General features: G+C 35.2%; 4 protein-coding genes and 1 non-coding gene across 9 annotated transcripts; 1 reads left to right on the forward strand and 4 right to left on the reverse strand.

Annotated features, from left to right (window-relative positions):
• Positions 1 to 1,459: 1,459 nt before the first annotated feature.
• Positions 1,460 to 2,026, reverse strand: LOC129323173 (uncharacterized). The gene has a single exon (XM_054969765.1). It carries the CDS (start codon positions 1,914 to 1,916, stop codon positions 1,557 to 1,559), a length of 360 nt encoding a protein of 119 aa, XP_054825740.1. The 5' UTR covers positions 1,917 to 2,026; the 3' UTR covers positions 1,460 to 1,556.
• Positions 2,027 to 7,064: 5,038 nt separating this feature from the next.
• Positions 7,065 to 14,461, reverse strand: LOC129322138 (auxilin-like protein 1). Of its 2 annotated transcripts, XM_054968217.1 has the most exons (9): positions 14,091 to 14,113; positions 13,871 to 13,990; positions 9,711 to 13,245; positions 9,564 to 9,636; positions 9,353 to 9,450; positions 9,202 to 9,267; positions 8,730 to 8,819; positions 8,270 to 8,446; positions 7,065 to 7,492 (listed from the first exon to the last, which is right to left on the reverse strand). In XM_054968217.1, the coding sequence occupies exons 3-9, from the start codon at positions 13,014 to 13,016 to the stop codon at positions 7,457 to 7,459; spliced, it is 3,846 nt and encodes a 1,281-aa protein (XP_054824192.1). In that variant the 5' UTR covers positions 13,017 to 13,245; positions 13,871 to 13,990; positions 14,091 to 14,113; the 3' UTR covers positions 7,065 to 7,456. The 2 variants fall into 2 exon arrangements, with proteins under 2 accessions (XP_054824192.1, XP_054824191.1); XM_054968216.1 differs by having other exon boundaries at positions 13,871 to 14,461.
• Positions 14,462 to 18,216: 3,755 nt separating this feature from the next.
• On the forward strand, positions 18,217 to 18,288 carry TRNAE-UUC (transfer RNA glutamic acid (anticodon UUC)). Its single transcript has one exon. It is a non-coding gene; the product is annotated as a tRNA-Glu (tRNA).
• Positions 18,289 to 19,087: 799 nt separating this feature from the next.
• Positions 19,088 to 22,618, reverse strand: LOC129321408 (soluble inorganic pyrophosphatase). Of its 4 annotated transcripts, none has more exons than XM_054967158.1 (9): positions 22,467 to 22,618; positions 21,839 to 21,970; positions 21,666 to 21,694; positions 21,467 to 21,532; positions 20,782 to 20,889; positions 20,609 to 20,674; positions 20,186 to 20,306; positions 19,828 to 19,909; positions 19,088 to 19,673 (listed from the first exon to the last, which is right to left on the reverse strand). In XM_054967158.1, the coding sequence occupies exons 2-9, from the start codon at positions 21,963 to 21,965 to the stop codon at positions 19,631 to 19,633; spliced, it is 642 nt and encodes a 213-aa protein (XP_054823133.1). In that variant the 5' UTR covers positions 21,966 to 21,970; positions 22,467 to 22,618; the 3' UTR covers positions 19,088 to 19,630. The 4 variants fall into 4 exon arrangements, with proteins under 4 accessions (XP_054823133.1, XP_054823137.1, XP_054823134.1 ...); XM_054967162.1 differs by having other exon boundaries at positions 22,369 to 22,506; XM_054967159.1 differs by having other exon boundaries at positions 22,359 to 22,498.
• Positions 22,416 to 24,060, reverse strand: LOC129321959 (uncharacterized). Its single transcript, XM_054967971.1, has 3 exons — positions 24,042 to 24,060; positions 23,812 to 23,883; positions 22,416 to 22,693 (listed from the first exon to the last, which is right to left on the reverse strand). The coding sequence occupies exons 1-3, from the start codon at positions 24,043 to 24,045 to the stop codon at positions 22,416 to 22,418; spliced, it is 354 nt and encodes a 117-aa protein (XP_054823946.1). The 5' UTR covers positions 24,046 to 24,060.
• Between the last annotated feature and the right edge of the window lie 1,637 nt (positions 24,061 to 25,697).

Here is a 25,697-nt window from a genome sequence, read left to right on the forward strand (position 1 = left end):
TAAGTTGCCATCACTGTTAATTTCAAATAGCCTTAAGTCATATTCCTATTGACGTTTTAATGATAAATTTCTTTCCCAATAGCTTAATTAATAGATTTGTCAAATTTAACTCTAATTTTACATAATCAATTGAAATTACCTATCTTTGATGCTATCACAGCGTAAAGATATTGATGGTGTAGGCTTTTCACTTATTAGATTACTCACTAAGAAGTTTTTCAATCACTCAACCTGTCTCGTGCATGCAAACTCACCTCTCCTTTAAGTTTATTTACTAGCCTATTTCATTTTTTAAGATATATACACTAAGAGCTTTTCTCATTTGAACAATGTAGGACTTTTCTTTTTAACATACAACAATTACAACAAATATAACATCTACCTGCTTCAACATTCTTATTTTTTATTATCACTCGCACACTCTTGTACTTTCCTTACAAAATCTATGGGAAACATGACAACAGGACACTGTATATTAACTAAGAATTTTAAAGTTCGAGTTTATCAATCATTTTCTTTTATTTCATGTTAATTATTAAATGCAATTTTATTCTATATGGAACAATCAGAGAGAGAGAGTATAGCTTAGGATACAAGCTGTTGGCATGTAGTGTGGTTGAAAAAGCATAAAGAAAGGGAGGGGGGCCAAGTGAAGAGAAGATATTTCCTGTCAACAACTTCGAATGCTCATCTCATCAGTCATCACAGAACCTCCTCTACTTGGAATCCCCCAATTTGCCCCACAAAACTCCTTTTTCATTCTCATAACCTGCTCACGGCCTCAACACATCATCACTCTCGCGTGTTTTGATTTTCACGACTTCTTACATGTCTTCAATTAATTATAAAATAAAGAATAACAAGGTACAAATCGCATTACTTTGGAAGATTCTATATTTGTGGTCACACTGGATTGCCTGTTCGTCAGCCATTGCTGGCTCCTACATTCTCTCTGTTTTTTTTTTTTTTTGTGATGTCATCTACAATTTTCTTATCCTTAACACCAACCTTCCAACTTCACTTTAAATTGACAAGGTTGTGGTGCACGAAAATTACCCCCACTGAAGCTTCCTCAATATCAAATTCTTCTCGCCAAGTACGTTTCCTTTTAACAAAACTCCTGTCGGAATTGATATGTACAAATTAAATAATCTATTTTTACTCGGAAATATACAGTTCACATGCTCTGGTCTTCTTGTGTGGTAGAGTTTTTGTTCTTTTTTTTTTTTGTGAGGTGGGGCGGGGTGGTTGATTCTTGGAGAACCCTTTTTCCACTCGATTCCCATCGCCCATAAAAAGATGGAACAGGGATTGATTCCTCTTCCACGTTGAGAACCTTCCACTTTATTTTATTGTTTCTTTCTTCTTTTTGAACTTCATTGGCGTCTGAACATTGGGGAATCGATTTCGCTAGGCATTATGAGCAAACATGTGTGCTTGAATTTGCAATTGGCACAAATAACTAACAAAAGCTTGTATTAATTAGATACAAGAATCCAAATGCACAGGAGGGACTTTAAAAAAAAAAAAATCAATGGAAGCAATTAAGATTTGTTTCACTTGTAATAGATGACGGGCTTGCTGGAATTCAAGTCCCATATGCCTCCTTCCTTCAAATACTGAAGATACCTGGCGAATTCGGGCCTCGACGTAGGTTTCTTCTTGCGACGAAAATCCATGAAGCTGAACAGAGGATGACTCTTCTCCTTCGAAGCCTTCTTCGTGGGCTGTCTCTTTAAATTGCTAGCGAGCCCACCGCCAAAGGTCGCAACTTTTCTGGATGAAGCAGCCACAGGCAAACTAGTGCTCCTCTTCAGCTCTTGAGGAATCAAAGGGCTAACAGCGCTGGCTTCTTTACCTAATCTCTCATACCTCCCAATTCCATGGCCTCTTCGAGCAGTCAGGGACCTAAACATGGCTTAATCTGCTGAAAGATAGGGTTTTATTCCGACGATTCTCAGATATGTGAGAGTGGAACAAAGAGGGTTGGTGTGGGTTAGATAAGTGGCAGAGGTGGAGGACTGGCTTTACAATTATATGGATGGGACTTCCTTGGGTTAGGTTTGGTACTTTGGTTGGCAGTTGAAGTTTGTCGTATATTTTGAGGATGACGTTTTCAATATTTACTGCGGCTTCCTTCTTTGAATTGGTATGATCCAGGATGCAATTGCTGTGTTGACTTTACGTGCCGGCCCATCCATTTTCGTGGAGTATTATACACAAGAGGCGGCGCAAAAATGATTGTTTACTTGTTTGCCGGACACCATTCTTGATTTTCTCAGTCAAATAATGCACTCTTTGCCCTGTTTCTTCCTTCCTCAAAGCCACTCTTGAAAGATTCAAACCTAGGGTTCAACAGCTTTAATTTGTTTTAATGAGTCACATGATGATATACTATATACTTTTTCCCACGAGCAGATTAAGGAATCTTTTTGGCCGAAAGAATTTAAAATTTTAAAAAAAGTGCTAACATTTTATGAAATAAAAGAATATGACTAAAAGATAATAAATGTTACTAAAAAAAGTTTTAGAAGAATTAAAAGATTTTAACGTGAGAGATAAGAAATCTTAACGGTAGAATAATAACATATAGAAAAAAATCAAATATAGAAATGAATGTTTTAAAACCATTGATTTGTACAATCATAATAAAAATTAAAAAAAATATATCATATAGCTAATAAGGAAATTAAGAAAGCTATGGATGAAACTCGTTACAAAATATTTGAAGAGTTTTATAATAGTTTTAAGATAAAGGATAGAGAATGAAAACTTTATAAAATTGCTAATGATAGGGAAAGAACCTCAAAAGATTTGAAATAGGTAAGATGCATAAAAGACAAAGAGGAACAAGTTTTGATCATCGATGGTGCTATTAAAAATAGATGAGAGACATATTTCTCCAAGTTTTTCAATACCAGAGGGATTCGTCTAATAACTTAGAAAATTTAGTGACTCATGAATGAAACCAAAATTTGTCATTTTTTTAAATCATACGTGATAGTGAGGTAAATGAAGCTCTTAAGACAATAATAAATGATAGAGCTATTGGATTTTATTATATCCCTATTAAAGTGTAAAAATGTTTAGGTGAAAAGGGGTGCGATAGCTAATTAAGTTATTTAATGAAACCTTATAGTCCAAGAAAATGTCAGATAATGGGGGGCGAAGTACCTTAGTTCCTGTTTACAAAACTAAAGGAATATTCAGAATTGTGCTGACTAGAGAGGAATTAGACTTATCATTCACACAATAAATTTGTAAGAAAGAGTAATTAAGTGTGGGTTGAGATTGGAGATTGATATTTCTAAAAATCAGTTTGACTTCATGTTAGGTAGAGTAATTATAGAAGTGATTATTTACTAAGGAGATTGATGAAAAAGTATTGATACAAAGGTAAAGATTAACATGTGATTTTCATTTATTCAAAAAAAGTTTATGACAGCATAATGATAGAAGTATTTTGAAAAGTCTTGAAAAAGAAGGGAGTTCAGGTTGCCTATATTAGAGCTTTATAAGATATGTATGAACAGGTAACAATTAGTATAAGAATGTCTGGCTGTGAAACAAAGGATTTTTTTATAAGGATTAGATTATATCAAGGATCATCTTTAAGTCATTATTTGTGTGACCTAATTCTAAATGTTTTCACTTAGTATATTCAATAAAAAATCCCCAGATGTATACTTTTCATGAATGATATAGTTTTTTATTGCAGAGACAACATAAGTGATTAATGGTAAACTTAAGTTATAAAAGAGAACATTAGAGTTAAAAGGTTTTCGCTTGAATAGGAGTAAGATAGAATATTTATATTGTAATTTTGATAAGAGGTCAGTCAGTGCTAATATAGAAGTGAGATTGGGAGATCAAATTATACTTTAAGTGAAAAATTTAAATATTTGAGAGCTATTATTCAATATGTTGGGAAAATTAATGAGGATATTGCACATAAAATACAAGTTGGGTGGTTTTAATTGGAAAAAGGTTAAAGGAATTACCCGTAATTGTAAGGTATCTAATAAATTTAAAGAAAATTTTTATTAAACTATTATAAGACCAGCTATATTATATGATAGTGAATGTTTGACTTTAATGGAATAGTAAGAACATAAAATTGGAGTAGCATAGAGGAAAATATTGAGATGGATGTACGGGCATCTACGTAAAGATAAAATTTGAAATGATTATATATAAGCAAAAAGTGAATATAGCACCTATTAAGGAGAAAATGATAAAAAATCATTTGAGATAATTTGAATATGTATAAAAAAAGTAGCGAGAGACACCAATAAAGAGATTAGAACCAATAATTTTAAACTCTGTTAAGAGGAGTAGAAGAAGACAAAAAAAATACTTATGAAAATTGTTATTCAAAAACTCTTAGTTAACATTCATAAAAGCTTGATAAATAATAAAATATAATGGCATCGTACAATTTATGTAGTCAATCTCACTCGATGAGATAAGACTTACTGTTGTTGTATGCTTTTTCCCACGAGCATATTAAAATAGAGTCTAATTTAACTAAGATTGTTTCAATTGGAAACATGAACATTTCATGGGTGGAATAAAACAAACACACGCACGCACATAACTGGCATCATTTATTGGATCAGTGTTTAACATTGAAGTAAAAGTTATAATCTTTGGTTAAAATAATAATTACTCTTATTTAATTACACACATCTAACTCATTGGTTACCTTTTAACTACGACTTCTTCTAAGACAATCGAAAAAAATAATGTGAAACCATTTACTATAATTTGTTTTTGATAAATTTGTCAGATGGGGGAAGAGGGGAAGAGGGGAAGCACTGCGCACAAGTGTCACCGACTCCATTTTCCCCCCTCTAGTTCTCTCTGTTTTAGCAAAATTGTAATTATTTTCATGGATTAAAAAAAATTGAAGGTCGTCAGAAAAACAATCTCATCCTGTGTAAGTTCGGATTAGTTTAGATAAATAACGATAATACCCCAAGTTTTTAAAGATGTGATAGAATAAAAAAAATGGAGACACAAGACCATTGTTTTTTTTTTTTTTTACATTCTTTAACCAATACTTTCACTTTTGGCACCAAAAAAAAAATCAGTAAATTCACTTACCATGAGGAAACAAACTGATAGCCCCTCCAACAAGACAACTATGGACAAATTAAATATTGGCAATACTATTTTGTCACTGTTCAGTATACAAGTTACTTTTTAAAAGCATAACTTAATTTACTTTATAAATCATTTGTTAATAGAATTATTTTATTTTAAATTATCCTTAAAAAGTAAGAGAAAGAAAGACAAAAAAATAATATTATATAATTAATTTATGAGGATTATATTTAAAATTTTACTTATTTTTATTTTTTATATTTTTATTTTATTGGTATTGATAAAATTAATAAAAATAATTTATAAATAAAATTGGAGAGAATATAGTATATTTTATAAGGTTCTCACTTCCCAAGTATTCTGCACCTTCCCCACATTGTTTGGTGAGCAGTGAGAAAGTTAGGAGAACATGATATATGCATAACTATGTAGGAAATATCTTCGGAGGTGCCTCAGAGAAGCAACGGCACCTTTAAGATTCTTAGTCAAAATTACAAAAAACACAATCATTATCATTATATTTATCACCCTGTATATATACACATAATATATATATATATATATAATCAAAGGTACTTGTTCACAAGTTGTAAATGGCAGTGTTCATATTCTACGTCTAAAGGCAGTTTCTTCTTTTTCTTCACATCTTTGACTACGCAAGAAACATTGTAGAGTACCTTATTCTGACGTTGTATTGTACCAATAATAACTCCAACACCAAGGCACCAAAGTACGGCTCCTATGGCATCAACATTTACATACTAACCTGCTCATCTATATATGTGACAGATTGTAAAACATTTCAGCCACGGACACTGCAAGATGAAATTACGAGACCAGTTTCGGTGCTCATTACAGTGATGAGCACCATGGTGTTGATCATTGTGGTGAGATACCATTTAAATTTTGATTTGAATGGTTCAAATTTCAAATATTATTATATATTTTTATTTTTATATTTATTAAAATAAAAATATATAAAAATTATAAAATAATTTTAATAAATTTTTTATTTTTAATATGGCCATGATTTAATTTAAAAGGTCCAATTTACTATTAAAATTTTTATAATTAATATATGTTAACTATCTAGATATACTTTATGCAAGCCATATTATAGTTAATCTGACGTATGCAGAATACATTTGAATAGTCAATATATATCAATTATAAAAATTTTAGTATTAAATTCGATCCTCTAAATTAAATTTAGACCATATTAAAAATAAAAAATTATTTTATAATTTTTATATATTTTTATTTTAATAGATATAATATATAATAATATTTAAAATCTAAACCATTTAGATCAAAATTTAAATAGTTCAGATCTCACCACAGTAATGAACACCGAAACTGGTCTCATGAAATTACAGCTAGAGATGTCATGCCACTGATCCTTTCTTACCATACTGTCAGCTTCATGCCCATGCCCTGTCCTCCCACATGCTTCCACACATATCACACTTGTGCCCTCAAAACCACGTCGTCTTCACGTGAAATTCTACCACCGAACCTGGGCGTCAAGGAGCCGACAGGTGAAACCTTTACGTCTCATAAAGCAGTGCCAAAGGAAAACTTCTGTCAAAAATTTCCACTCCAGATGAACCCAGAAATCTACTTTAAGCAAATGTGCCAAGTAATTCATGAATTTTATCAAACTACACGGAAGAGGGCCAAAAAGCATAGTGAGTTACATTACATCGAACGTAAATGACTTCCATTTATTATTAAGACCAGTTTGGTTAAAGAAGAGGTGAGGGGAGAGGGGGAAGGGAAGGGAGGGGAGGGCCCCCCAATTTGGAGGGGAGGCTTTGGAAGGGAGGGGAGGCAAAATTTTAAAAATTTCCTTCCCTCCTAACCAAATAAGGGGAGGAGAGGGGAGTCCCCTCCCCTCCATCCAAACACTCCCTTAGTGTCATGAGCAAATAGGATGAGGACAAGGGAAAAAACGAGTCTATAAAATGATTTTTGCTTTTCCGAGCAATTTCTTCATTTCTCTTCTAAATTTACACCAAAATTACAAGAAATTTAGAGATCTAGATTTCATATTTGTCATCTAACTATTGCCTTTGAATTGCAGAAATTAAATGCCAATGCCGCATGTGTGCTGGCCTTTTCTCCCCTTTACATACAAATATTGAAGACTATATATTACCGAACGTGATCGTAACTATTTATCCAAAAAAAAAAAAAAGGAACGTGATCGTAACTGACGAATAATTGCCGAGATTTGCGTTGAGGAACAGGGCAAGCCTGACAGCGAGTAGAAAACCATCAGAAGCGAAGCTCAAACTCGCATGTAGCGAGGCTACATGCAAGTTTATTCAGCAACACAACACATGCCATGCTATCGCTCTTCAGAATTGAATTTGTTCCAAGCTTCCTGGAGAACCAATTTTTAAAAAATGAGAGAAAGAAAAATAATACTAAATGGAAAGAAATCTATAATCCTACTTGATATTCTCATGTGACACATCATCTCCACCGTACAATTTTCTTGCAAATGACATGGCACTATATAGGCCAGACTAGCCAAGTAATCAGGGAAACACGGTTCCAGATGAATGAAACTGAATGACCTATTCACACTTTAGTTTGGGAGGCACACGTGTTTGTGCATCTACCTGCACTAAGGTCGCCCAGAGACAAATGTGTCTTGTGAAGTGCAGGTGCACCCAGTTTCAACCAATAAAGGCCATGGCATTATGAATTATTCCATCACATCAAACAAAAGTGTTGACTTAAAAGAGAGACATGTATATTAAAGTTTGGCCAGGAAAATTGCTCCTTTTTGGTTTAAGTGTAAGATTATTAACATTTTTTTACGTATGAAAAGTTTAGGCAAATTAGGTCTTGTATGTTCATTAGAATCATCACAGACCTCATAATTTATAGAACACTTTTAGACATACTTACAAATCACTTATCAATAAGCTCATTATATCAATATAGGGTTTAAACCTGTGCCTTTGTTGTGTATAAAAGCCAACTCTTGGTCATCTTGGCTAACTTTGTTTGGCTTTAACATTTTTGTTTTCGGTGAATGCTTATTGAGTAATTAAAAAGTGTCAAGTGTGGTAGTCTTCTACTAAATAGGTAGACAAAGTCAACGTAGGATGTTTGGGAGAAGCCAAACGAGTTAAGGTGGCGTGCAACAAACCTTAAGAAGATCAAAGACCTTTTCACATATATATTTGTGTTGAATACTTGCTCCACGCTGCTGTAATTTGTCAGGATGAACACACAAGGTGGCCTTCCTGTATGCCTTCTTTACAGCAGCAGATGTAATGACCTCCGTCAATGGAATAGGCTGCCATCCACTATCAGGCCCAAGAATCTGACGGGGTAAAAAGATCAGAAAATGAAATATAGATAAAGCCCAATTTTAAGTCTAAGTCAAATTTTTGGGAGATGAGTGTTAGGCAGGTCATAATTCAAGTATCAAACAGAAACAGTCAAGAGAAAATAGGAGTTAAGAGAATATTTGGGGAAAATGATACAATAGACTTATAAACATAATCTCCACACACTTCACCCAACAGCGTGTTCTTGTGTAAAAAAGAGGTTTGGGTGAGGAAGAGCAAGAAGCACAGGCAGTTATTTAGAATATTGACACCTACATATTGCAAGGTTGATAGCAGGGCACGTAAATTTCCTTCTTTCCCACTTGACCACCTTCTAACCTCAGCATCCAGAGTCTCTGCTAATCTCTGCAAACAGCATGGAAAACAAATAATCAGTGAAAAATGGAAACAGTTTAGAACCTCTAGCCTTCATTTGAAAATGATGAAGAAAGTGAGCAAATGAGAGGGAAAAGAGATGATCGGATAACTTGAGGGAGTACCAAATAATCATCGATATCAATATATCTATAAAAGTTGTAGACAGCTGCAATGTTCATGAGGCATGTATGCAATATCTTCAGCTCCATGCATATGCACGGGGCCCATTCTAGTTTTATGCTCTTTTTTGTATGTGAAGACTAATTTAAGAAGAATTTGGATGAAATATTCTCATTTTAATTCCTTTTAAAATCATTTTCTCCCTTCTACACAAATTGTTAACAGGCAATCTGTGGGTACATATACTTACGTTTCTCTCAGCCTGCTCCTTCTGAGCCAGAAGGTCGCGCATGTTCTTTTCTTCCAAAGCTCTTGCCTAAAAAATCCAGAAAAATCAGTATGTAACATCTTACATCTAGAAAATCTATGTGTGCTTCCTATCAAAATAATGAAAATCTTACTGCACGTTCAGCTGTGCGACGATATCTCTCCAGTCTAGCTCTACACCTCTCCGCCGATTCTCCTTCTCCTCCTTCAGATCTTTCAGAAAAAGAGCAAGCTTCAAACATATAACAGCCATGATGATCGTATCAGGCAGGGTAACAAAATATGCAAAATGTTGAATGAATTTATACTGGAAATAATACAGGGAAAGCACATATCAAATTTTACCATGCACTGAAGAATATGGATGTCTGGAACCAGCAGAAGAACTGAAATTCTGAAACTGGGAGTCTTGCATATCCTGTCATTTAACTGATTATAAACTATGCAGGAGATTATACATTTAATCACCAGTAGAATTATCTGGACACTTACAGAAGATGAAAACCCTTGTCTCCCACCACTTCTGAAAGAAGTGGCAAAGTTGTCAGATACAGATCTCTCTAACCTTTCCCTGGACTCAAAAGCAGCTCTCTCAGCCTTGGCTTTTTCCATGGCACGCTCTCGAGCCTCTGCAGTTGCTCTTTCTACAGCTGCACGTTCTGCTTTCAATCTGGCCTCTGTATTTGCCTTGTTATCCCTGGCATCAGCACAAGCCTTCTCAAGTCTTTCACGGGCCTCAGTCAGGGCTCTTTGTCTAGCTTCAGCAGATGCTCTCTCAAATGCCGCCCTTTCTGCTTTCTCACGAGCTTCAGCAATTGCTCTGTCAGGAGCCTGAAGAGTTGCTCTATCAACAGCCATCCTATCCTTTTCTCTTTCCCTCTCCCTCTCAGCCTCTAGCATTGCTTTATCAACAGCCATTCTGTCCTTTTCTCTTTCCCTTTCTCTCTGCCTTTCCTCGTCTATCTTTCTAAGACATTCTTTCTCCAATTCTTTTTCTCTTCTCATCCTTTCAGCATCTCTCTCTTCTGATACCAGAGTTTCATTGGTATTCTCCTTTCTTTCTGCGGATTGACCTACATGAAACTGTGAGGTACTTTTCTCATTTCCCACCTCAAGCATTATAGCAGATTTAGCTGCTTCTGAGTCCCTTCCTTCTCGATCCCACAGGTTCGGATAACTTGATGACACTTTGTCGTTGCTTTCTTCCTGGTCCAGGGCAATTTTTACATGCTGCTTGTTCTTTCTTCTCTCATTCGATTCATGACCAAATTTCCTGTCCAGATTTCTGGGATTAATATCTTGGTCGGGGGCTGTTTTAATTTTCTCTACACCTGTTTCTTGACTACCAAAGTCATTGTCATCATCATTCGTCATACAGTCATCCACTTTTCCTGATTGGGTCCCTATGTGCTCAGCATCCCCAGGGCTCATTTCAGGTTCTATACTCTTTTTATTAGCCATTAGATTTTCCATTCTTACCTCTTCAAATTTCTTTTCACTAACTTTGCATTCAGTTTCTGTCCTCCCAATTACATGGCCAGCAAGGCATTGCTGCAATTCCTCCAGTTGTTGAATACTTTCTTCATGATTGGAAGCTGATTGAGCTGCAAGATGATTTGGATCACACCCTGTTTTCAATATCTCATCAATTTCTTCAGCAAACTTCATTATTTCCCCATCTTCATTCCCCTCTGGTTGCTCCAAACTTTTGCCCAATTCCTTATCTCTTTCTTCCCCATCCAAACTCTTAAGCACTCTCTTAGAATGCTCCTGATGGCTATCCTCGTTTGATATGGCTCCACTTCCTTCCCTGTTGAACTCCCAGTTTGATGGACTCTCAATTTCTTCTTTCCTCTGGGCCTCTTTCAATATTCTACCGTTCATATCTTGCTCTACACCTTGATTCAGAACATTTTGAACGCCTTTGATGTCATCTGCTTCTTTAAGTCCGCTTTCAATTTCACATCCATCACAAGCCTCACATGCCTCTACAAATGTCTTTTTATTGCGAATTCTTTCATATGATTCCTTCACTCTCTTGTCATCTTTTCCCTGCTCCACAGTCTCTTCCAGCCTTATCTCATTCAGTTCTAGATCAGAGGCCTCTTCCAGTTCTTTTCCATTATTTTCATCAAGTGCCTGTTTTGGGCCCTCTTCACCTTCTTTTCTAGAAGCATCTTTTAAGATATTCTCATTTTCTTCTCTTTCATGAGCCTTTTTTTGTTCCTTATGCTGAACCAGTTCAGTTTGCTTTAAACTCTTCTCATTTTCTCTTTGAGAAGACTCTTTTCTCCTTATATCCTCAACAACAGTGTCATTTAATTCTCCATCATTCTCTTCCATCTCCATAGACTTGATCTGTTTTTTGTCACCCTCTTCTTTCCCAAGAACAAAAGCTTTTCTTTCTCTTCCACAATTTTCCTTCATTTTCCCAGTCTGCTTGTGCTTCTTGACATTATCCCTTTGTTTGTCCACCTCTTGTAATTTCTTCTCATTTTCCTCAAGTCTCATAACCTGACGAACCTCATCAAATCTATCAACCTCTTTTGACTTCTCACCTTTCACTTGTTGGACTTCCCTATGCTGAGCCTGAGACGTATACTCTGAGTTTCTTGGTTGATCAACATCAGTTAATTTCTTTTCAGTTTTTCCATGCTGGTGAGTGATTCTTACATTTTCATTCTCCTCCTGCTCAGAGAACTTTCTCACTTTCCCCTTCCTCATGCACTCTTTTTGCTTGCGATCTTCAAGAGAAGCTTTAGACCTAACAATTTTATCAAGTTCATAAGCCTCTTTTGCAGCTTTAAACTTTTTCTTGTATTCATCAAGCTGAGATTTCTCTTCAATTGCTTTTACCATTTTACTCTCATCTTGCAGGTTAGCCTCCCATTCATGCTGACGGATTCTAACATCTTGTGCTAAACTCTTGGAATGATTTACCGACTGAAAAACATAGGGAGATTCTTCTTTGCCCACCAACTCAAAAAAGTCAGTTTCTTCCTTCCATGTTCCAGCTCCAGTACTTCTATCAGACTCTTGAGATGATCTGGATCCATTAATGTGCTTTTCCTCCATAGATTTTTCAGACTTATGCAGAGTTCTATCCTTTACCAATGAATCTGGAGTTTCAACGAAAACTTTCATAGTTTTCTGCCTTTCATCTGTGACAGGAATCTTCATTTTGCTATGTCTCCTTTCAGAAGTTCCCTGTATCCTCTCATCTTTCAAACTACTCGATCTACCCATATTCCTGCTTCCTTCATTGTTTTTCACACCATAACTAGTTTTGACACAGCGTTCAAAATCCCCCTTCTTTCTCTCCTTCAATTCTTTGGCACTTCTAAGTTTTGCTTCAACTCTATGCACTGCTTCTTTCATAGTAGCAGCGGAAGCTACTGCAGATGAATTCATATCAACTTCTACATCAAAGAAAGGCGGTGAGCTGTCACCTGGAATCCCTCCAGGGGCAACCTGCTCAGAGTTCAAATGAAAATCACAAATGTCCCCTTTCTTCGCATCTAGTAAGGGTGGTGGCCGAGAAGGGGGTGGCACTTGAGAGGGCTGAGTCCTAAGGTTAATGTCAGATACAGTTATGAATGTCTCCCTGGAAAGAGAGCCACTTCCACCATGTTCATTATGCAATGTAAGATCATCAACAAAAGTCTGTCTGCCAGAAATACGATTAGGTGGGTGTGGAATTGTTTTCCCAAGATGGTTTTCCCTGTCCTTTCCAGTGGTAAGGTCTACATCAAGATTTATATCATCAGGGAATTGCATAGAAGGATCAATGCTATGCATAGAGGTAGCTTCATTAAACACTACAGTGAATCCATGAACAGGTTGCAGCTCAGTGATGTGTGTTTTCCTCTTCAAAATACCTCCATCACCCGTTCCATCAACCCTATGGTAAGAAATGTTGAACTCTGCATCACCATCAACAGAGTGGTAACCATCTCCCCTTGATATGCTCTGATTATTTCCAGAATGATCTGACTCTCCCGAAATTGAATCAGTTTCTTCCGGAGTCCTATAGAAGATAAAAGAAGACGAAATGACACAGCGTCATATCTCAATTACACAAGGCTAAATGACTCATAAATAAGAGAAAAGATAGAAATAGAAGACACCTCTTATTGATTGTGCCAGTTCTTTGGTGAAATAAAAACAAAAGAACGTATTAACCTCTGAAGATACAAGGAGTCCAAAGCTCATATTAAATTCTGAAAAGGGTCACTAGTTAATCTAAAAGACTCTAATTATCCTTCTTGGTTAAGGGGGGAACGCAAAACTAAAACCAGAAATTACAAAGTTGTCCACTTTGCTGTTCAGACTAGTTGAACCACTATAATGGCACATGAACTAGCAAGCACCATGGTTCCACAAGGAGCTATGAGCCGGCACAATATTTTACTTCTTATCAATGGTACACTAACATCAGTCCAAACACCTCAACCTACAAGATCGATCCTCATAGTTTGACCCGACATTCCAGGAAAGCCATAATACCGATGTCGGACTTTAGAAATAACTCGTTTTCCACCGTGACAAAAACAAAGGCAAAACCAATTTACGAATGGGTCACTCACTTCATCGAATATTAGAGACAAAAATGGAATCCTCGAGCAGAGCGTAAAATAGGATCGCATTCATACCAGGCTTCTTCAGAGGAAACACCATCCCGACCGTTGGGCTGGTGAAATAGGTCCTCGTAGGAGACCGCAAAATCCAGACCGTTGAAACCTCCAAAAACTTCACCGTAGTCGAAGGCGGTGCTGCGGACATCGAAGAATACCTCGTTTTCATCAACCAGCGGAAGATCCAGAATCGGTATAGAAGACGTGCGTGCAGTGTGAAAACTTCCGAAAATCTCACCGTAGTCTTCGAAACGAGGGGAGAGGCTGTTAACTCCGAACTTGGGAGGACCTCCGTAGACGTCGTCGTACATACCTTTAGCAGGCAAGCCACCATGATTGCCATTGCTTTTCTTGGAAAACGCAGCAGACACCTTGTTTGGCTGCCGAGAATGCGCTACACTCTCCATCAAAATGCAGCTTCGTTAGGGTTTCTTCTCGATAGTTCCGTCGAGTATCGTGTTTTCTTCTCTCTCTCTCTCTCTCTCTCCCCCCCTCTCCTTCTGCCTCTGTGAGTGACTGGGGAGCGTCAGAGCAGGAGGACGACGAAAGAAAGAAAATCACGAGAAGGGAAATATTGAAAATCGAAAAAAGATAGGACGCGAAATGACAAAATAGGACCGATATAATTGGCGCTAATGCTTCATTCGTTTTATTAAATGTTTCGGCAAATAAAAAGCGATGCTTCTCCGACTTCTTCCTCTCTTTTTTCTCCCCGGTGTCCCGAAAAGTTGTCTTCTGTGTTCAAAATAAAATTAATTAATATCAAGCAGGCATAGCACAAGTGAGGGGCCATCCAGGTCCATGTGACCAGGATTTGATTCTATGAATGAGTATTTATTGAGGGCGGTCAGCTTCTTAAATGAAATTCTTGAAAGATTAGTCTTGTAACACTTGTGAGAAATTCAAAAATTAAAAATATAATTATTTAATTAGTACTCTATTGGTTATTTAAAAAGGGAGGATGACAGGTGTAGCCGGTAGCCCGTGCGGACGCGGGATCGAGAAAGAGTTGTTAACGTTTTTGGATCGGTTTGGGTTTGAAGGACATGGTAGACTTTGATTGTTTTTTTTTTTTTTTGTACTTCTTCTTTCAAACAACATGTTTATTCAGCAAGGATCGACTTTGTAACAGGCCAAGTAGCATTGTTTTAGCGTGTTTCTTTTAGTAAGGAAAAAAAAACAAAAGGAAGTAAAAAAAAAAACAGATTTGGTTATTTTTTCGTTTGGATAAAACATGAAGACAAAACAACTACAAGACCCATTAAAAACAGATTTAGTTATTTAATATGTATTTTTACATGCGTTCACTATTTAATTAATACACAGCAATACGTTTTGTCGGAAGCAAATGGGGTTACTCATTTTTTGTTTTTTTGTTTAGTTGCGCGCGTTTGCGTATATAGAAAGGATGACAACAGACGCACATACGCCTGTAAGTTACGCATTATTCACTTCATGAAATTTGTCGAGGTGTCCCTTGAGAAGGTGAAATGAGAAATTGCAAGCATTTGCCTTTTTTTTTTTTAAATATATGTTTGTCTGCGAACAACAAAGTACTAAATGTATCTTGAGTTTCAATTGATAATATAAGAATCACGGACTTTCTCACTACAATTCACCTGAATATAAAAAATATACAAGACTTTATAAAATAAATGTTTTTTATTATTATTGAAATGTAAAAAAATTACAAATATAAACTGAAAATAAAGTTAACTAATAAACTTACAAGCTATAGGTGTAGAATGCAAGTCTTTTGAGTGTTGGCATTTTTTCTTCTGTGTTTTGATATTCTATTTATAGTGATAGAATGATGGTAGCCTCTTTTTTAAGACTTAGAATGTCTTACTAAAGAATCAGAGATCCTTCAAAACTCATGACATAGTCTTTACTAAACGTCTTCCATTTTTAACAAATAACTCATCTCATTAAAATGTTTGGGCACGATGATGTTGCTCCCACTGATTCTGAAATCATTTGAGATCATGTTTTCATATACAAACGGTCCAAGATTTGCAATTAATAGGATTTCAGCATGCTTATCCTATCGTGGCTTTCTATTAAGGTCAATATCAGTTCCTCTGTTCAGATTATTGATTGGGTCTGACTTTTCAATCACTCGACTCAAATAGCTTTATAATCTATTCAATATTTTGAATGACATTTCATATTTTAACCCAAATAAATATATATACTGAATAAACCTTTCGTCTACTCCAGCGCGTATCTGGTTAAAAAATTGTATGCTCACTGGCTTTATTAAAATGGGAAGGCGATAAACACAACAAGAGCGATCCTTTTAGCTAGGTGTGTGAGTGTATTTTAATCTATACCTTTTTTAAAATCCAAATCTAACGGGTTTAAATATCTGACCGTTGTTATCTTTCGACAATTTCAAGGATCACCCCACTGGACGATATAAGACACGCTCGCGATCTCTCTCTCTGTTTTTTTTTTTTTTTTTATCACATGTGTGATATCAGATATGTTAATAACTGGAAATATTTTTTTTTATAAGTGCAACAAATTTTAAAGCGAGCTATTTAATTCGTGACTTGTAAGTTGGGAATGGTGAGAATTTGATTAAGTATATTGATAAAATAACTGTATTTTAATCCAGGATATTTAATTTGATCCTCAATCAATTTCGAATGTAATTTTGGACAACACCGTGCTTGGCAAACCCCAAAAATAAAAAAAAAAAAAGAGAGAGAGAGAGAGAGAAAGAAAGTGAAAGGAGGTGGAAGGAGTGGAGGATGATTAATGGGGGCTGGTTTTGTTTGGAGAAAGTGTGTGGCGCAAAGCTGTGGATGAATTAGGATGATGTGATGCGATGTGAAGGCAGAAATATAGGAATAATAATTGGGGAGGGCATGATTGGAGGGACAAAATTGGGAGCACAGTTGTGATTCTCGGAACCTGGTGCACCCACGTTTCTCCTCCCAATCATTCATTGCAAATTAATAAATTAAATAATAAAAGCAGGGAGGAATATGAATTTGAGCTGATTAAAGTTAGATTCAAGTGTGAGTTTGAACGGTGGAAACAGATAAAGGAATGGATGGGAAATTGAAGTTGTTATGATTCTTGACAATAACCACTCTTATAGGTTGTAATTAAGGCGGGACAGCACAGTAGTCATGAGAGGATGAGGGAGAGAATTAAAAAGAGTAGGTGGAAGGAGGGGGGCTGGGTTAGAATGACATGCATGCACGTCTTTCCTTTTCCATTCTTTAAATACCTACGTTAACCATACATACATACATACATACATGTTATTTTCATGACGTTGACGCGTGTGCCAGAAAGAGCGAGATCACAATATTGGATTATTGGTTCCCTTCCCTCCGTGTTCTTTTTTTTTTTTTAAACAGTGAGATCAATGTTTGGAGTTTTTTGGACAGTGCGTGAAATTCAAACTAATAAAATTTAGACTAAACTAACAGTTTAAAACTGTAGCAAGAAATTACAAGACAAGAGAAAGAGAGAGAGAATGCGGAGGAAAAAGGAAAGAACGTCGGTGGAGGAGATGATCGGGGAATGAGTAATATCACAGGAAGGGGGCCACGTAGGATGCGGATGATGAAGAGCCGTCTCTTCCTGCATTGACTTGGATGGACGGACATGCGTGTATGCCTAGGTGAATGAAGCTGCGCCTCTTCATTTTATGTTTATATCCACTCATTGCCTAATTATTCAATTCATCCCTCTTCCGTCCTCTCACACCATAATATAAATGGCTTCAACAATTAAACCCCCTCTCACATGTTCCGTTTATATTGATTAACCTTTAGTTTGTTGGCTAAAGAGAAGCCCCTGATTTGCAAAATGGAAGAAGAATAAGGGGTCGTAATAAAAGTAAGTGGGGGATGCAGAATAAGAACAGAGAAAGGCAGTTAATGGGAGGGTGAGAGAGAGAGAGAGAGACTGGGAATCTGACCGGGAGATAGACAGCGAAACATGAAACAGCCGAACAAGAATGAGAAAAGAAGGTTAAAACGGAGGAGGGCATCTTCTTTTGGGGGCTTTGGGTAGCGTTTGTCCCCGTACAGCCCGCCATCCGTCAAATCTCATACTGAAAAAGAAAGCATGCGAGGACGGTTTGGTAATTTAGGAGGAAGATTTGAATGGAAGCAATGGTGGAAGGGAGGACCTTGCAGAAGCCTCTCTCCAGTCATCAAACGGCGGTGGGGGCTATCGGGAGTGGGACCCTCTTGTCTGCCACTTTATTCACTCATCATTCCTCCTCCCCTCACCGCCCTCGACGCTTTTTTTTTTTTTTTTTAATTTCACACACACACACACACACACACATATATATATATATCTGATTTATTTCCTTCAATTTGTTTGAGAGCACAAAATCCGTTGTCGTCCAGGGGACAGGATGTCTGGCTTTCACCCAGGAGACCCGGGTTGGAGTCCCGGCAACGGAAATATTCTTTTCAGGAAATTAATCTTTAAGCCGCTGGTAAATTTCTGTTTACAAACGATTCTTAACCTTAATCGATCATCCACTGTTTTGGCTTCTTTTTTTTCACCTCCGCAAACGAATAATATAATCATCTTCATCAAGAGTATCTAGATATTTAGAAAGTATCAAATTGATAGACATCAAACTTAAAATGTTTCCTAATACCTATTTCACATTCGTTAATTGTTATTATTTGGCCCTCAAACATTTACACGATCACAGACAAAACTAATTGTTATTTAAAACTTAAGATATAGATTAACCTATGCCAATTTAAAATGAATAAAATAATTCAATTTTCAAAGTTTATTGATTTAAATAACATAATAGTAAAATTCCCCGTTGGCTCCAATGTCCTACGTTATCTTTTTGGAAAAGGAAATTTTGATCCAAATTAATTTATTAATGTGATAACCAAGAATTTGGATTCAACGAGTAGGTTAAATCCACTTACTAAATAAATATCTCATATAGCACAATAATAATTAATCAATTTAATCAAACAGTTATCAAAAAATTTATTCTATAATACTCATAAAGTACCAAATCTCAAATTGTTGAAGGGAACTAACATACATAAAAAGTACTTAGAATTGTTTTAATTTTTTAGATAAAAATATATGTTCATAATTTTTAAATATTAACAAAATCTAGTAGTTGTAATTAAAACACTCATTGAATAAATTAACTTACACTATTCACCAAATCTAAATCCAATAATAAAAGGTCATTATGTCAAGGAAAACGCAGAATCATTCATGTGATCATCAATCATAACCTGCAATTAGCAGGCCTGCTTGGCCTGAGCTAGCAATAAAGGGTAAGCTATAATTAGCATCATTTTGCCGTTACTCTTGGATCCTAAACAAGAATAAGAGTCGGGTATCCCCCCACTCTTTGAAGCTCACATCACATGTTTTTTCCTTCCCTGGTAACATGCAAAGGAGCTCTTATCCACTTAAGACATTCTGCTATTTCAAAGCCTCATAAGTTTGTCACAAAAACAAAAAAGCCCAAGTTCGATGCCTGTGTGTCCACAAGTAGCCGAAGGCCACCATGGCCATGGGTATCCCAATTTTAAAAAGTCTCTAACCGACAAGTTCTGCCCAAGGACAATAAGATATCGCGAAAAACAATTACAGAAGCTTTAGAATTCAGAAGCTTGTTTTTGCCAGAAACCGAGCAGAACATAATACATACTGTCAAAACAGCATAATATCCGACAACGGTATCAGAAAGTTCAACCTTTTTCGCATTCACATAATACTTCAAGTCATATCTTGCCTGATCAGTTTCTGAACAGCTCACTGCCTCAAGCTTTCGACTATGTAAGCGGCGTACAGGTCCCTGCACCACGTCAAAGTAAAAGCTCTAAATAAAGCACAAGATCACCTTGGAAAAATGTAATCAATATCGGTAAATATGATTTGAAACAAAGCACGGAAAATTGGTGGCAGGGATGGAGATGATGTTTATGTTAGTGCAAAGGTTGGCAACTAACATGGAATACTTGATGGCATCAATAGCAGCATCAGAAGGAAGAAAATCTTCAACATCAACCTTTTTGTTCTCGTTTTTCTTGTCTAACGTGGTAGGCTAAGGATATACAACATATCAGCGGTAAGGACTCAATAGAATTAGGTGAAAAACTTTTGCATCAATGGCACAAGCATTTAGTTCACTCAAAAGAAAAAAAAGGGGTTGCAATTTAGTGCACATCTCAGAAGTGTAGGAGAGCTACGTGAATTGTGTTGAAATATCCAAACTCTTTGAGATGCAAAACTAATCAACAACGGGTATAATGATCAATGATCACAGAGGCACATGCAAATGTGCGTGCTAAATGCAAAACAGGATACAGTCTTCAAAAAATCGCCTGATTTCAGCGAGCCGATGTGGAGGAAGTTCCTTGATGTCCTTGTAATGGCGAAATTCAGGGTCATCAGCACAAACTGCTATGATTTTGTCATCCTTTTCTCCCTGCACCAGAATTCAAGCAACATGTCAACAATTTTCCTCCAATCTAAATTTATTAGATTTATCACAGGGAAAATGATTCATAGCAAAATTCTCAAAGCTAGCTAAGACATGAAAAGCCCAAAAAATGCTCAGTTAACCAGCAGAGAGGCAACCAATTGGCCAGAAAAATATATAAATCTAGATTGAAGACTTATTAGGCAGACCAGTTCTGTTGTTCACAGACCCTCAGATGGTTCTTTTGCATTTCCCTTGTAATAGAATGAAGCACAGATAATATCTTGGTAGTAGAGACTAATCTTCACCTGATCAATCATGGGCATCAGTCCAATAGCACGAGCACGAAGGAAGGAACCGGGCACCACTGGCTCCTGTTTAAGACATAATAATTTTTATTTTTATTTTTATTTTTTTTGGGGGGGGGTTAAAAACAGGTATCTGTGTTAAAAATAACGAACAAACTTTTAAGCAAGGCTACCTGCATTAGTATCAAGACATCCATAGGATCACTGTCTTCACAAATTGTTCTTGGAATGAATCCATAATTGTGTGGGTAGACAACTGATGAGTAAAGAACACGATCAACCTATATCATCCCATTCACAGATATAAAGTTGCAAGACAAATTTTTTGACAACCAGAAACAACACAATTATTGAAATGGAACAAAGTAAACTTTTACCTTCACTATATCTGAGTCATATTTTTTTTTTAAATGGCAAGTATAAAATTAATTTAGCCAACAAAAATTTTGCATAAATAACTAATAAGTAGGAACAATAACAGCAAAATAACAAATCTGAAGCCAACACTAGGCTTAATTCAACTATCATCTATGATGCTCTACGTGCCTATCAAATGCACATTCCTCATTAGTAACCTAAACAGCAACACTAAAAATCTTGTTAGTGAAAGTCCAAACATCTTAAGATGTGATATGAAAAATATTCTTCGGAATGCCTTAAAAGTCAGTGACATTCAAGCATCTAAAAATTGGCTAAATCCCAGCAACTTGTGTAAAAATTGTAATGAGAGTACAATTACCTTCAGACAACCTTTTCCATTGTTATGCCCAATAATGGTGTCATGGTAATGGAATAAACTGAATTCAATAACTGAACTGAAAGGTTTGGGAATTCTGTAAAGGGTAAGAGAAGCCACACCTTTATAAGTCCACTTGTCTTGTCCAGCTCATACTTAACCTTGCTGCCTTTGCCAATTTCAACAACCTGCCATTGAAGTTCATGTTTCAATTTGGGTGCTCTCAGAAAATGGAAAAATGCCAAAGCAGACCAATCAACGTTGCTAATAGAAGCTATCATTGGCCAAAATAAGAAAGCCAGACATTCATTCACAACTTACACAGTTGAAAACTGATGGAGCTCCAGGACCTGTGTAGAAGCAACTGAAACTTTTAGACAAGGAGTGCTAGATCTATACGTTTAATTCTATTTAAAATAGAATTAGAAAACTTCCATGCTAGAAATGATAATTAAATAGCAACAACTGACAACAAAGCCATAATAGTACTATACCAATCTCTAAATCATGCCAGGGATGAGCAGCAACAGTTCTCCAAGACATCGAAGAAAGTATTCTTTCGTTGAGCGCAGTATGAGAAAATCCCGAATTCCTTCCACTTGCTTCTCCATTGTGCGCCATGTTGACTTGAGGAAGAAATGAACGATATAAACATAAAAAAAATCACCCTATCATCCTAAAGCATCACGTTTCATTGCCATGAAAACAACAGTGGAGACGCCACTTCAGTTTACGATATTAATTACTAACAGAACTACGTTGTTTCTCCTAGCAAAAATGTAAAATGAGTTTAAGACAGTTGATAAGAGATATTTTGACATAAACAGTACAAGTTGTGAGATAAAAACGATACGCACGCGAAGACATTCTGTACGAAGGAAACTTCACTTTAAATAATAGAATATCTGAGAAATCAACGAAGCAGATAGAAGAACAACCTAGGATAATCAAGAATCATCGGCAGCAATCATTAAATACATGCAGGACAATAATCCAAAATGACAGTAAAATCACCATCACTTGCTTTTGAAGGGAAAATGTTACGATTCCACGCACGCCAAGACGAAAAAATCAGAAGAAATCAAGAGAAGAATAAGTGAAAAAGAGATAACGAAGGCTTACTGCAAACCGGATTCCGACTCTTGCGCGGTGAGAGAAAAAAGGTTTCGTTTTCAGGCGCACCACATTGATGGTTGTGTACAAAGACGAAGAAGATGGGATATAACACGTGTGGGAGCACTGATCGTCGGATGATAACAGATTCGAATCGGATGGTGGAGTGAAATTAACATATCCTGGGGGAAGCGTAGGAGGGGCGAAGGATGTTGGGAGGGTCATGCGAAGTCCAACTGCACAGTGAGCGGAAATCTCACAGAGGCGCCTAAGTATTCGTGGTCCACGTTGAACCTCTCAGAACAGGTCACGTGTGCTGTTTAATTAATTCGATTACATGGCACTCTAGTTTGCATGATGGGATTTAAATAATTCAAATTTAATATATTATTATATATTATATTTATTAAAATAAAAATTTTATAAATATTAATATAGAATAATTTTAATATTTTTTTATTTTTAATCTCATCTATATATAATTTAAAAATTTTATTTTAATATTAAAATTTTTATAAATAATATATATTAATTATTTAGATGTATTTTAATTTTTGGAATGAGTAGGAAAATAATTTCATTACTTAACCCACCTGGAATTGCCTACCAACTAGGAAGGCATTAGGCACGTGCCACATCTTGAGCTCTGCTAATAAATATTACTCGCTTGACCAGAATTTTGGCACACGGAAGAAAATGGATGGTATTATTCATCATTTTTATGAATAGAGATGTGATTGATGGGAAAAAAATAGAGATGTGATTATATAGTAAGTTTAGTATTAGAGAGAGATGTGATTCATTCAACCAAAAACGAAATGGATTGTATCATTCATTTGCTGTGTTCATGGGACAGGATAAGAAATTATTTCCTGTTCCAAATAATAATGAGATTGAATTTTTATTTTATGTCTCTTACTATTTTAAAAATTATCTAAGTAAAATTGATAAAATATGAAAGAGAGACTTAAATAATAATATTTATTAAATCACATAATTTATTAAAATAAAAATAAAAATAATATGAATACATAAATTTAATCATATTGAATTACAACAACTAGAATTCAAAGTAATATAATATAATCCCAACTTAAAATCAAGTACATAATAATTATAAATAATTGTAGATTACAAGTATAATAATGATAGAATTATTGAGCCACGAAACTCATATCCTTTTATTATGAGAATTGCTTTTTATGAAGGTGAAAGTAAAAATAAAAATATAAATATAAATTAAAAATAAGTTCGTTAAAGAGGGGAAATAAAAATTTTACTTTACATATATATATATTTGAAAAGATTATAATATCCGTGAAATTAAAAATATAGACAAATGAATCATGATCACCAAGCTCGGAACCACCGTCGTCCACCATATTTAGAACAGCCATCAACCACCTCCATGTGATCATCACCGCCACTGGAAATTGATTAGAAATCAAACACAAGAAAATAATCAATACAAAGGACAGGAGACCCCTATTGTCGGTGTAAGCTTTTCTTGCGAGAAGAAGGTATTTGTTGCCGCCATTGGAACAATTGAAAATGGCGACCATGAATTTTTGCAAGATAAAATACTCATGACAAGGAATGAGACTGCAGGGGAGAATCTGAAGGGAGGCGTACCGGCGATTGTTACTCTCCATCCAATGGTGGGTCATCGCAGGGAGTGAGGTTCGGCCATCGTCTCAGGAGATGAGGTCTTCACCTATCCAGTCACGGCAGTCATCGTCATCGCCATCGCCGGTTTGGTCCCGCGTCATCAAAGGCTGGCTCCAAAATGGAAGGTTGGATGCTTGACGGTAAAATTGAGAAAATTTGAAAAAGAAGTGGTGGAGGAAATGAGTTGTTTGGATATAGGGATGAAACTCTTTTCCGTCATTTTTTTTTATGGAATCGTGTGTTTCATGAAGAAGTAGATCTTATTTATTAAATATATTTTTTTTAATTTCAATTTTACTTTTTTCAAACTCAATTCTACCGTACCAAACATATCATTAAATAAGCTAGCCAAATATAACATCAAGCCTTTAGGATGCGCCTTCTTTTCAATTGAAATATTAAAGTTATTACATATTAATAAAAAAAAATATGTATGTTATCAACCAAAAAAAAATCACAAAACAAATAAATTATTACACATTAATAAAAAAAAATAATGTTATATATATATAATATTTAAAATAGGATGAGATGTTTTAAAAGTAATTACATGTTTAATTTTATTTTAAAATAAAAATAAATTTGTCTTTGATATGATCATGAGAATGTCATAGCCTATCAAAGTTAGGATGAACATAAACACACTCCCTAATCATTCATAATGCTTAAGAACAGAGATTTTTTACTAAAAAATAATTGATTTTTTTTTTATCGAGGCCAAACAAAAAGAATGGATGTTAGACTTTTATTATTATCATCATCGAGGTCTAAAACAACTCATGCTCATGTGATGTTAGAACATCGTTCTTTTGATTAAGTATATATTTTAATATATGAACATATTAGCAATGATATCATTATATTGTGACGTCAACCCACGCATAGTATTAATCTTCTTACGTTTATTATATTGTAAAATGCAATGTACATCTTTTGGTAACTGTAGATCTACAGCTTTTTAGATAGCATATTTTCCCTGTTATCCTTAAAGATCATTCCAGAAATAAAATCAAAATTAAAATGAAATTCACTCCTCCGCCGGAAACTTAGTGAATGCTCACCGATTTTATTTATAAATTATTTTATTAATATTATTAATATTAATATAATAAAAATATAAAAAAATTAATAAAATTATAAATATAATCTTTAAATAGTAAATAAATTATATAATATTATTTTTCTATTTCTCTCTCTTTTATTTTTTAAGGATAATTTAGATATTTCATTTAAAATAAAACATCACTATTAAATCAATGATTTATAAAGTAGATCACTTCATATTTTTTAAAAGTGATTAATAAAATGGATTGAAGGGAATATAAATTAAGAAAAACAAAGAAATAGAAGGAATCAAATTCCAAAAACAGCTACCAAGATCAAATATGAATTGGATTTAAAGAAAAAAAAATTCATGGATAATTTGAATTGGATTCAAACAAAAAAAAATCCATAGATAATTTGAATCGGATTTAAAGAAAAAAAAATCATAATTAAATATAGCTATCAAAATCATCATGTTGAATCAAAACCCAAACCAAAAAACTGACGTTAAACAATCAGGAATAAAAA

The sequence above is a fragment of the Prosopis cineraria genome, unplaced genomic scaffold, assembly GCF_029017545.1.
Source record: "Prosopis cineraria cultivar Desert tree isolate PC_DT_omini unplaced genomic scaffold, ASM2901754v1 PC10, whole genome shotgun sequence".
NCBI lineage: Eukaryota > Viridiplantae > Streptophyta > Magnoliopsida > Fabales > Fabaceae > Prosopis > Prosopis cineraria.

Coding starts and splice junctions, on each gene's coding strand:
- LOC129321408 (XM_054967158.1), bottom strand. CDS start 21,965: ATGGCGCACAATGGAGAAGCAAGTGGAAGGAATTCGGGATTTTCTCAT. Junction 21,695..21,838: donor CTGGCATGATTTAGAGATTG/GTATAGTACTAT, acceptor GCTTCTACACAG/GTCCTGGAGCTCCATCAGTT. Junction 19,910..20,185: donor CAGGCGATTTTTTGAAGACT/GTATCCTGTTTT, acceptor CTACCACGTTAG/ACAAGAAAAACGAGAACAAA.
- LOC129321959 (XM_054967971.1), bottom strand. Junction 22,694..23,811: donor CGACGGTGGTTCCGAGCTTG/GTGATCATGATT, acceptor CTCACTGTGCAG/TTGGACTTCGCATGACCCTC.
- LOC129323173 (XM_054969765.1), bottom strand. CDS start 1,916: ATGTTTAGGTCCCTGACTGCTCGAAGAGGCCATGGAATTGGGAGGTAT.
- LOC129322138 (XM_054968216.1), bottom strand. CDS start 14,259: ATGGAGAGTGTAGCGCATTCTCGGCAGCCAAACAAGGTGTCTGCTGCG. Junction 9,268..9,352: donor GTCGCACAGCTGAACGTGCA/GTAAGATTTTCA, acceptor TGGATTTTTTAG/GCAAGAGCTTTGGAAGAAAA. Junction 7,493..8,269: donor AGGTCTTTGATCTTCTTAAG/GTTTGTTGCACG, acceptor TTGGTTCTCCAG/GAAGCTTGGAACAAATTCAA.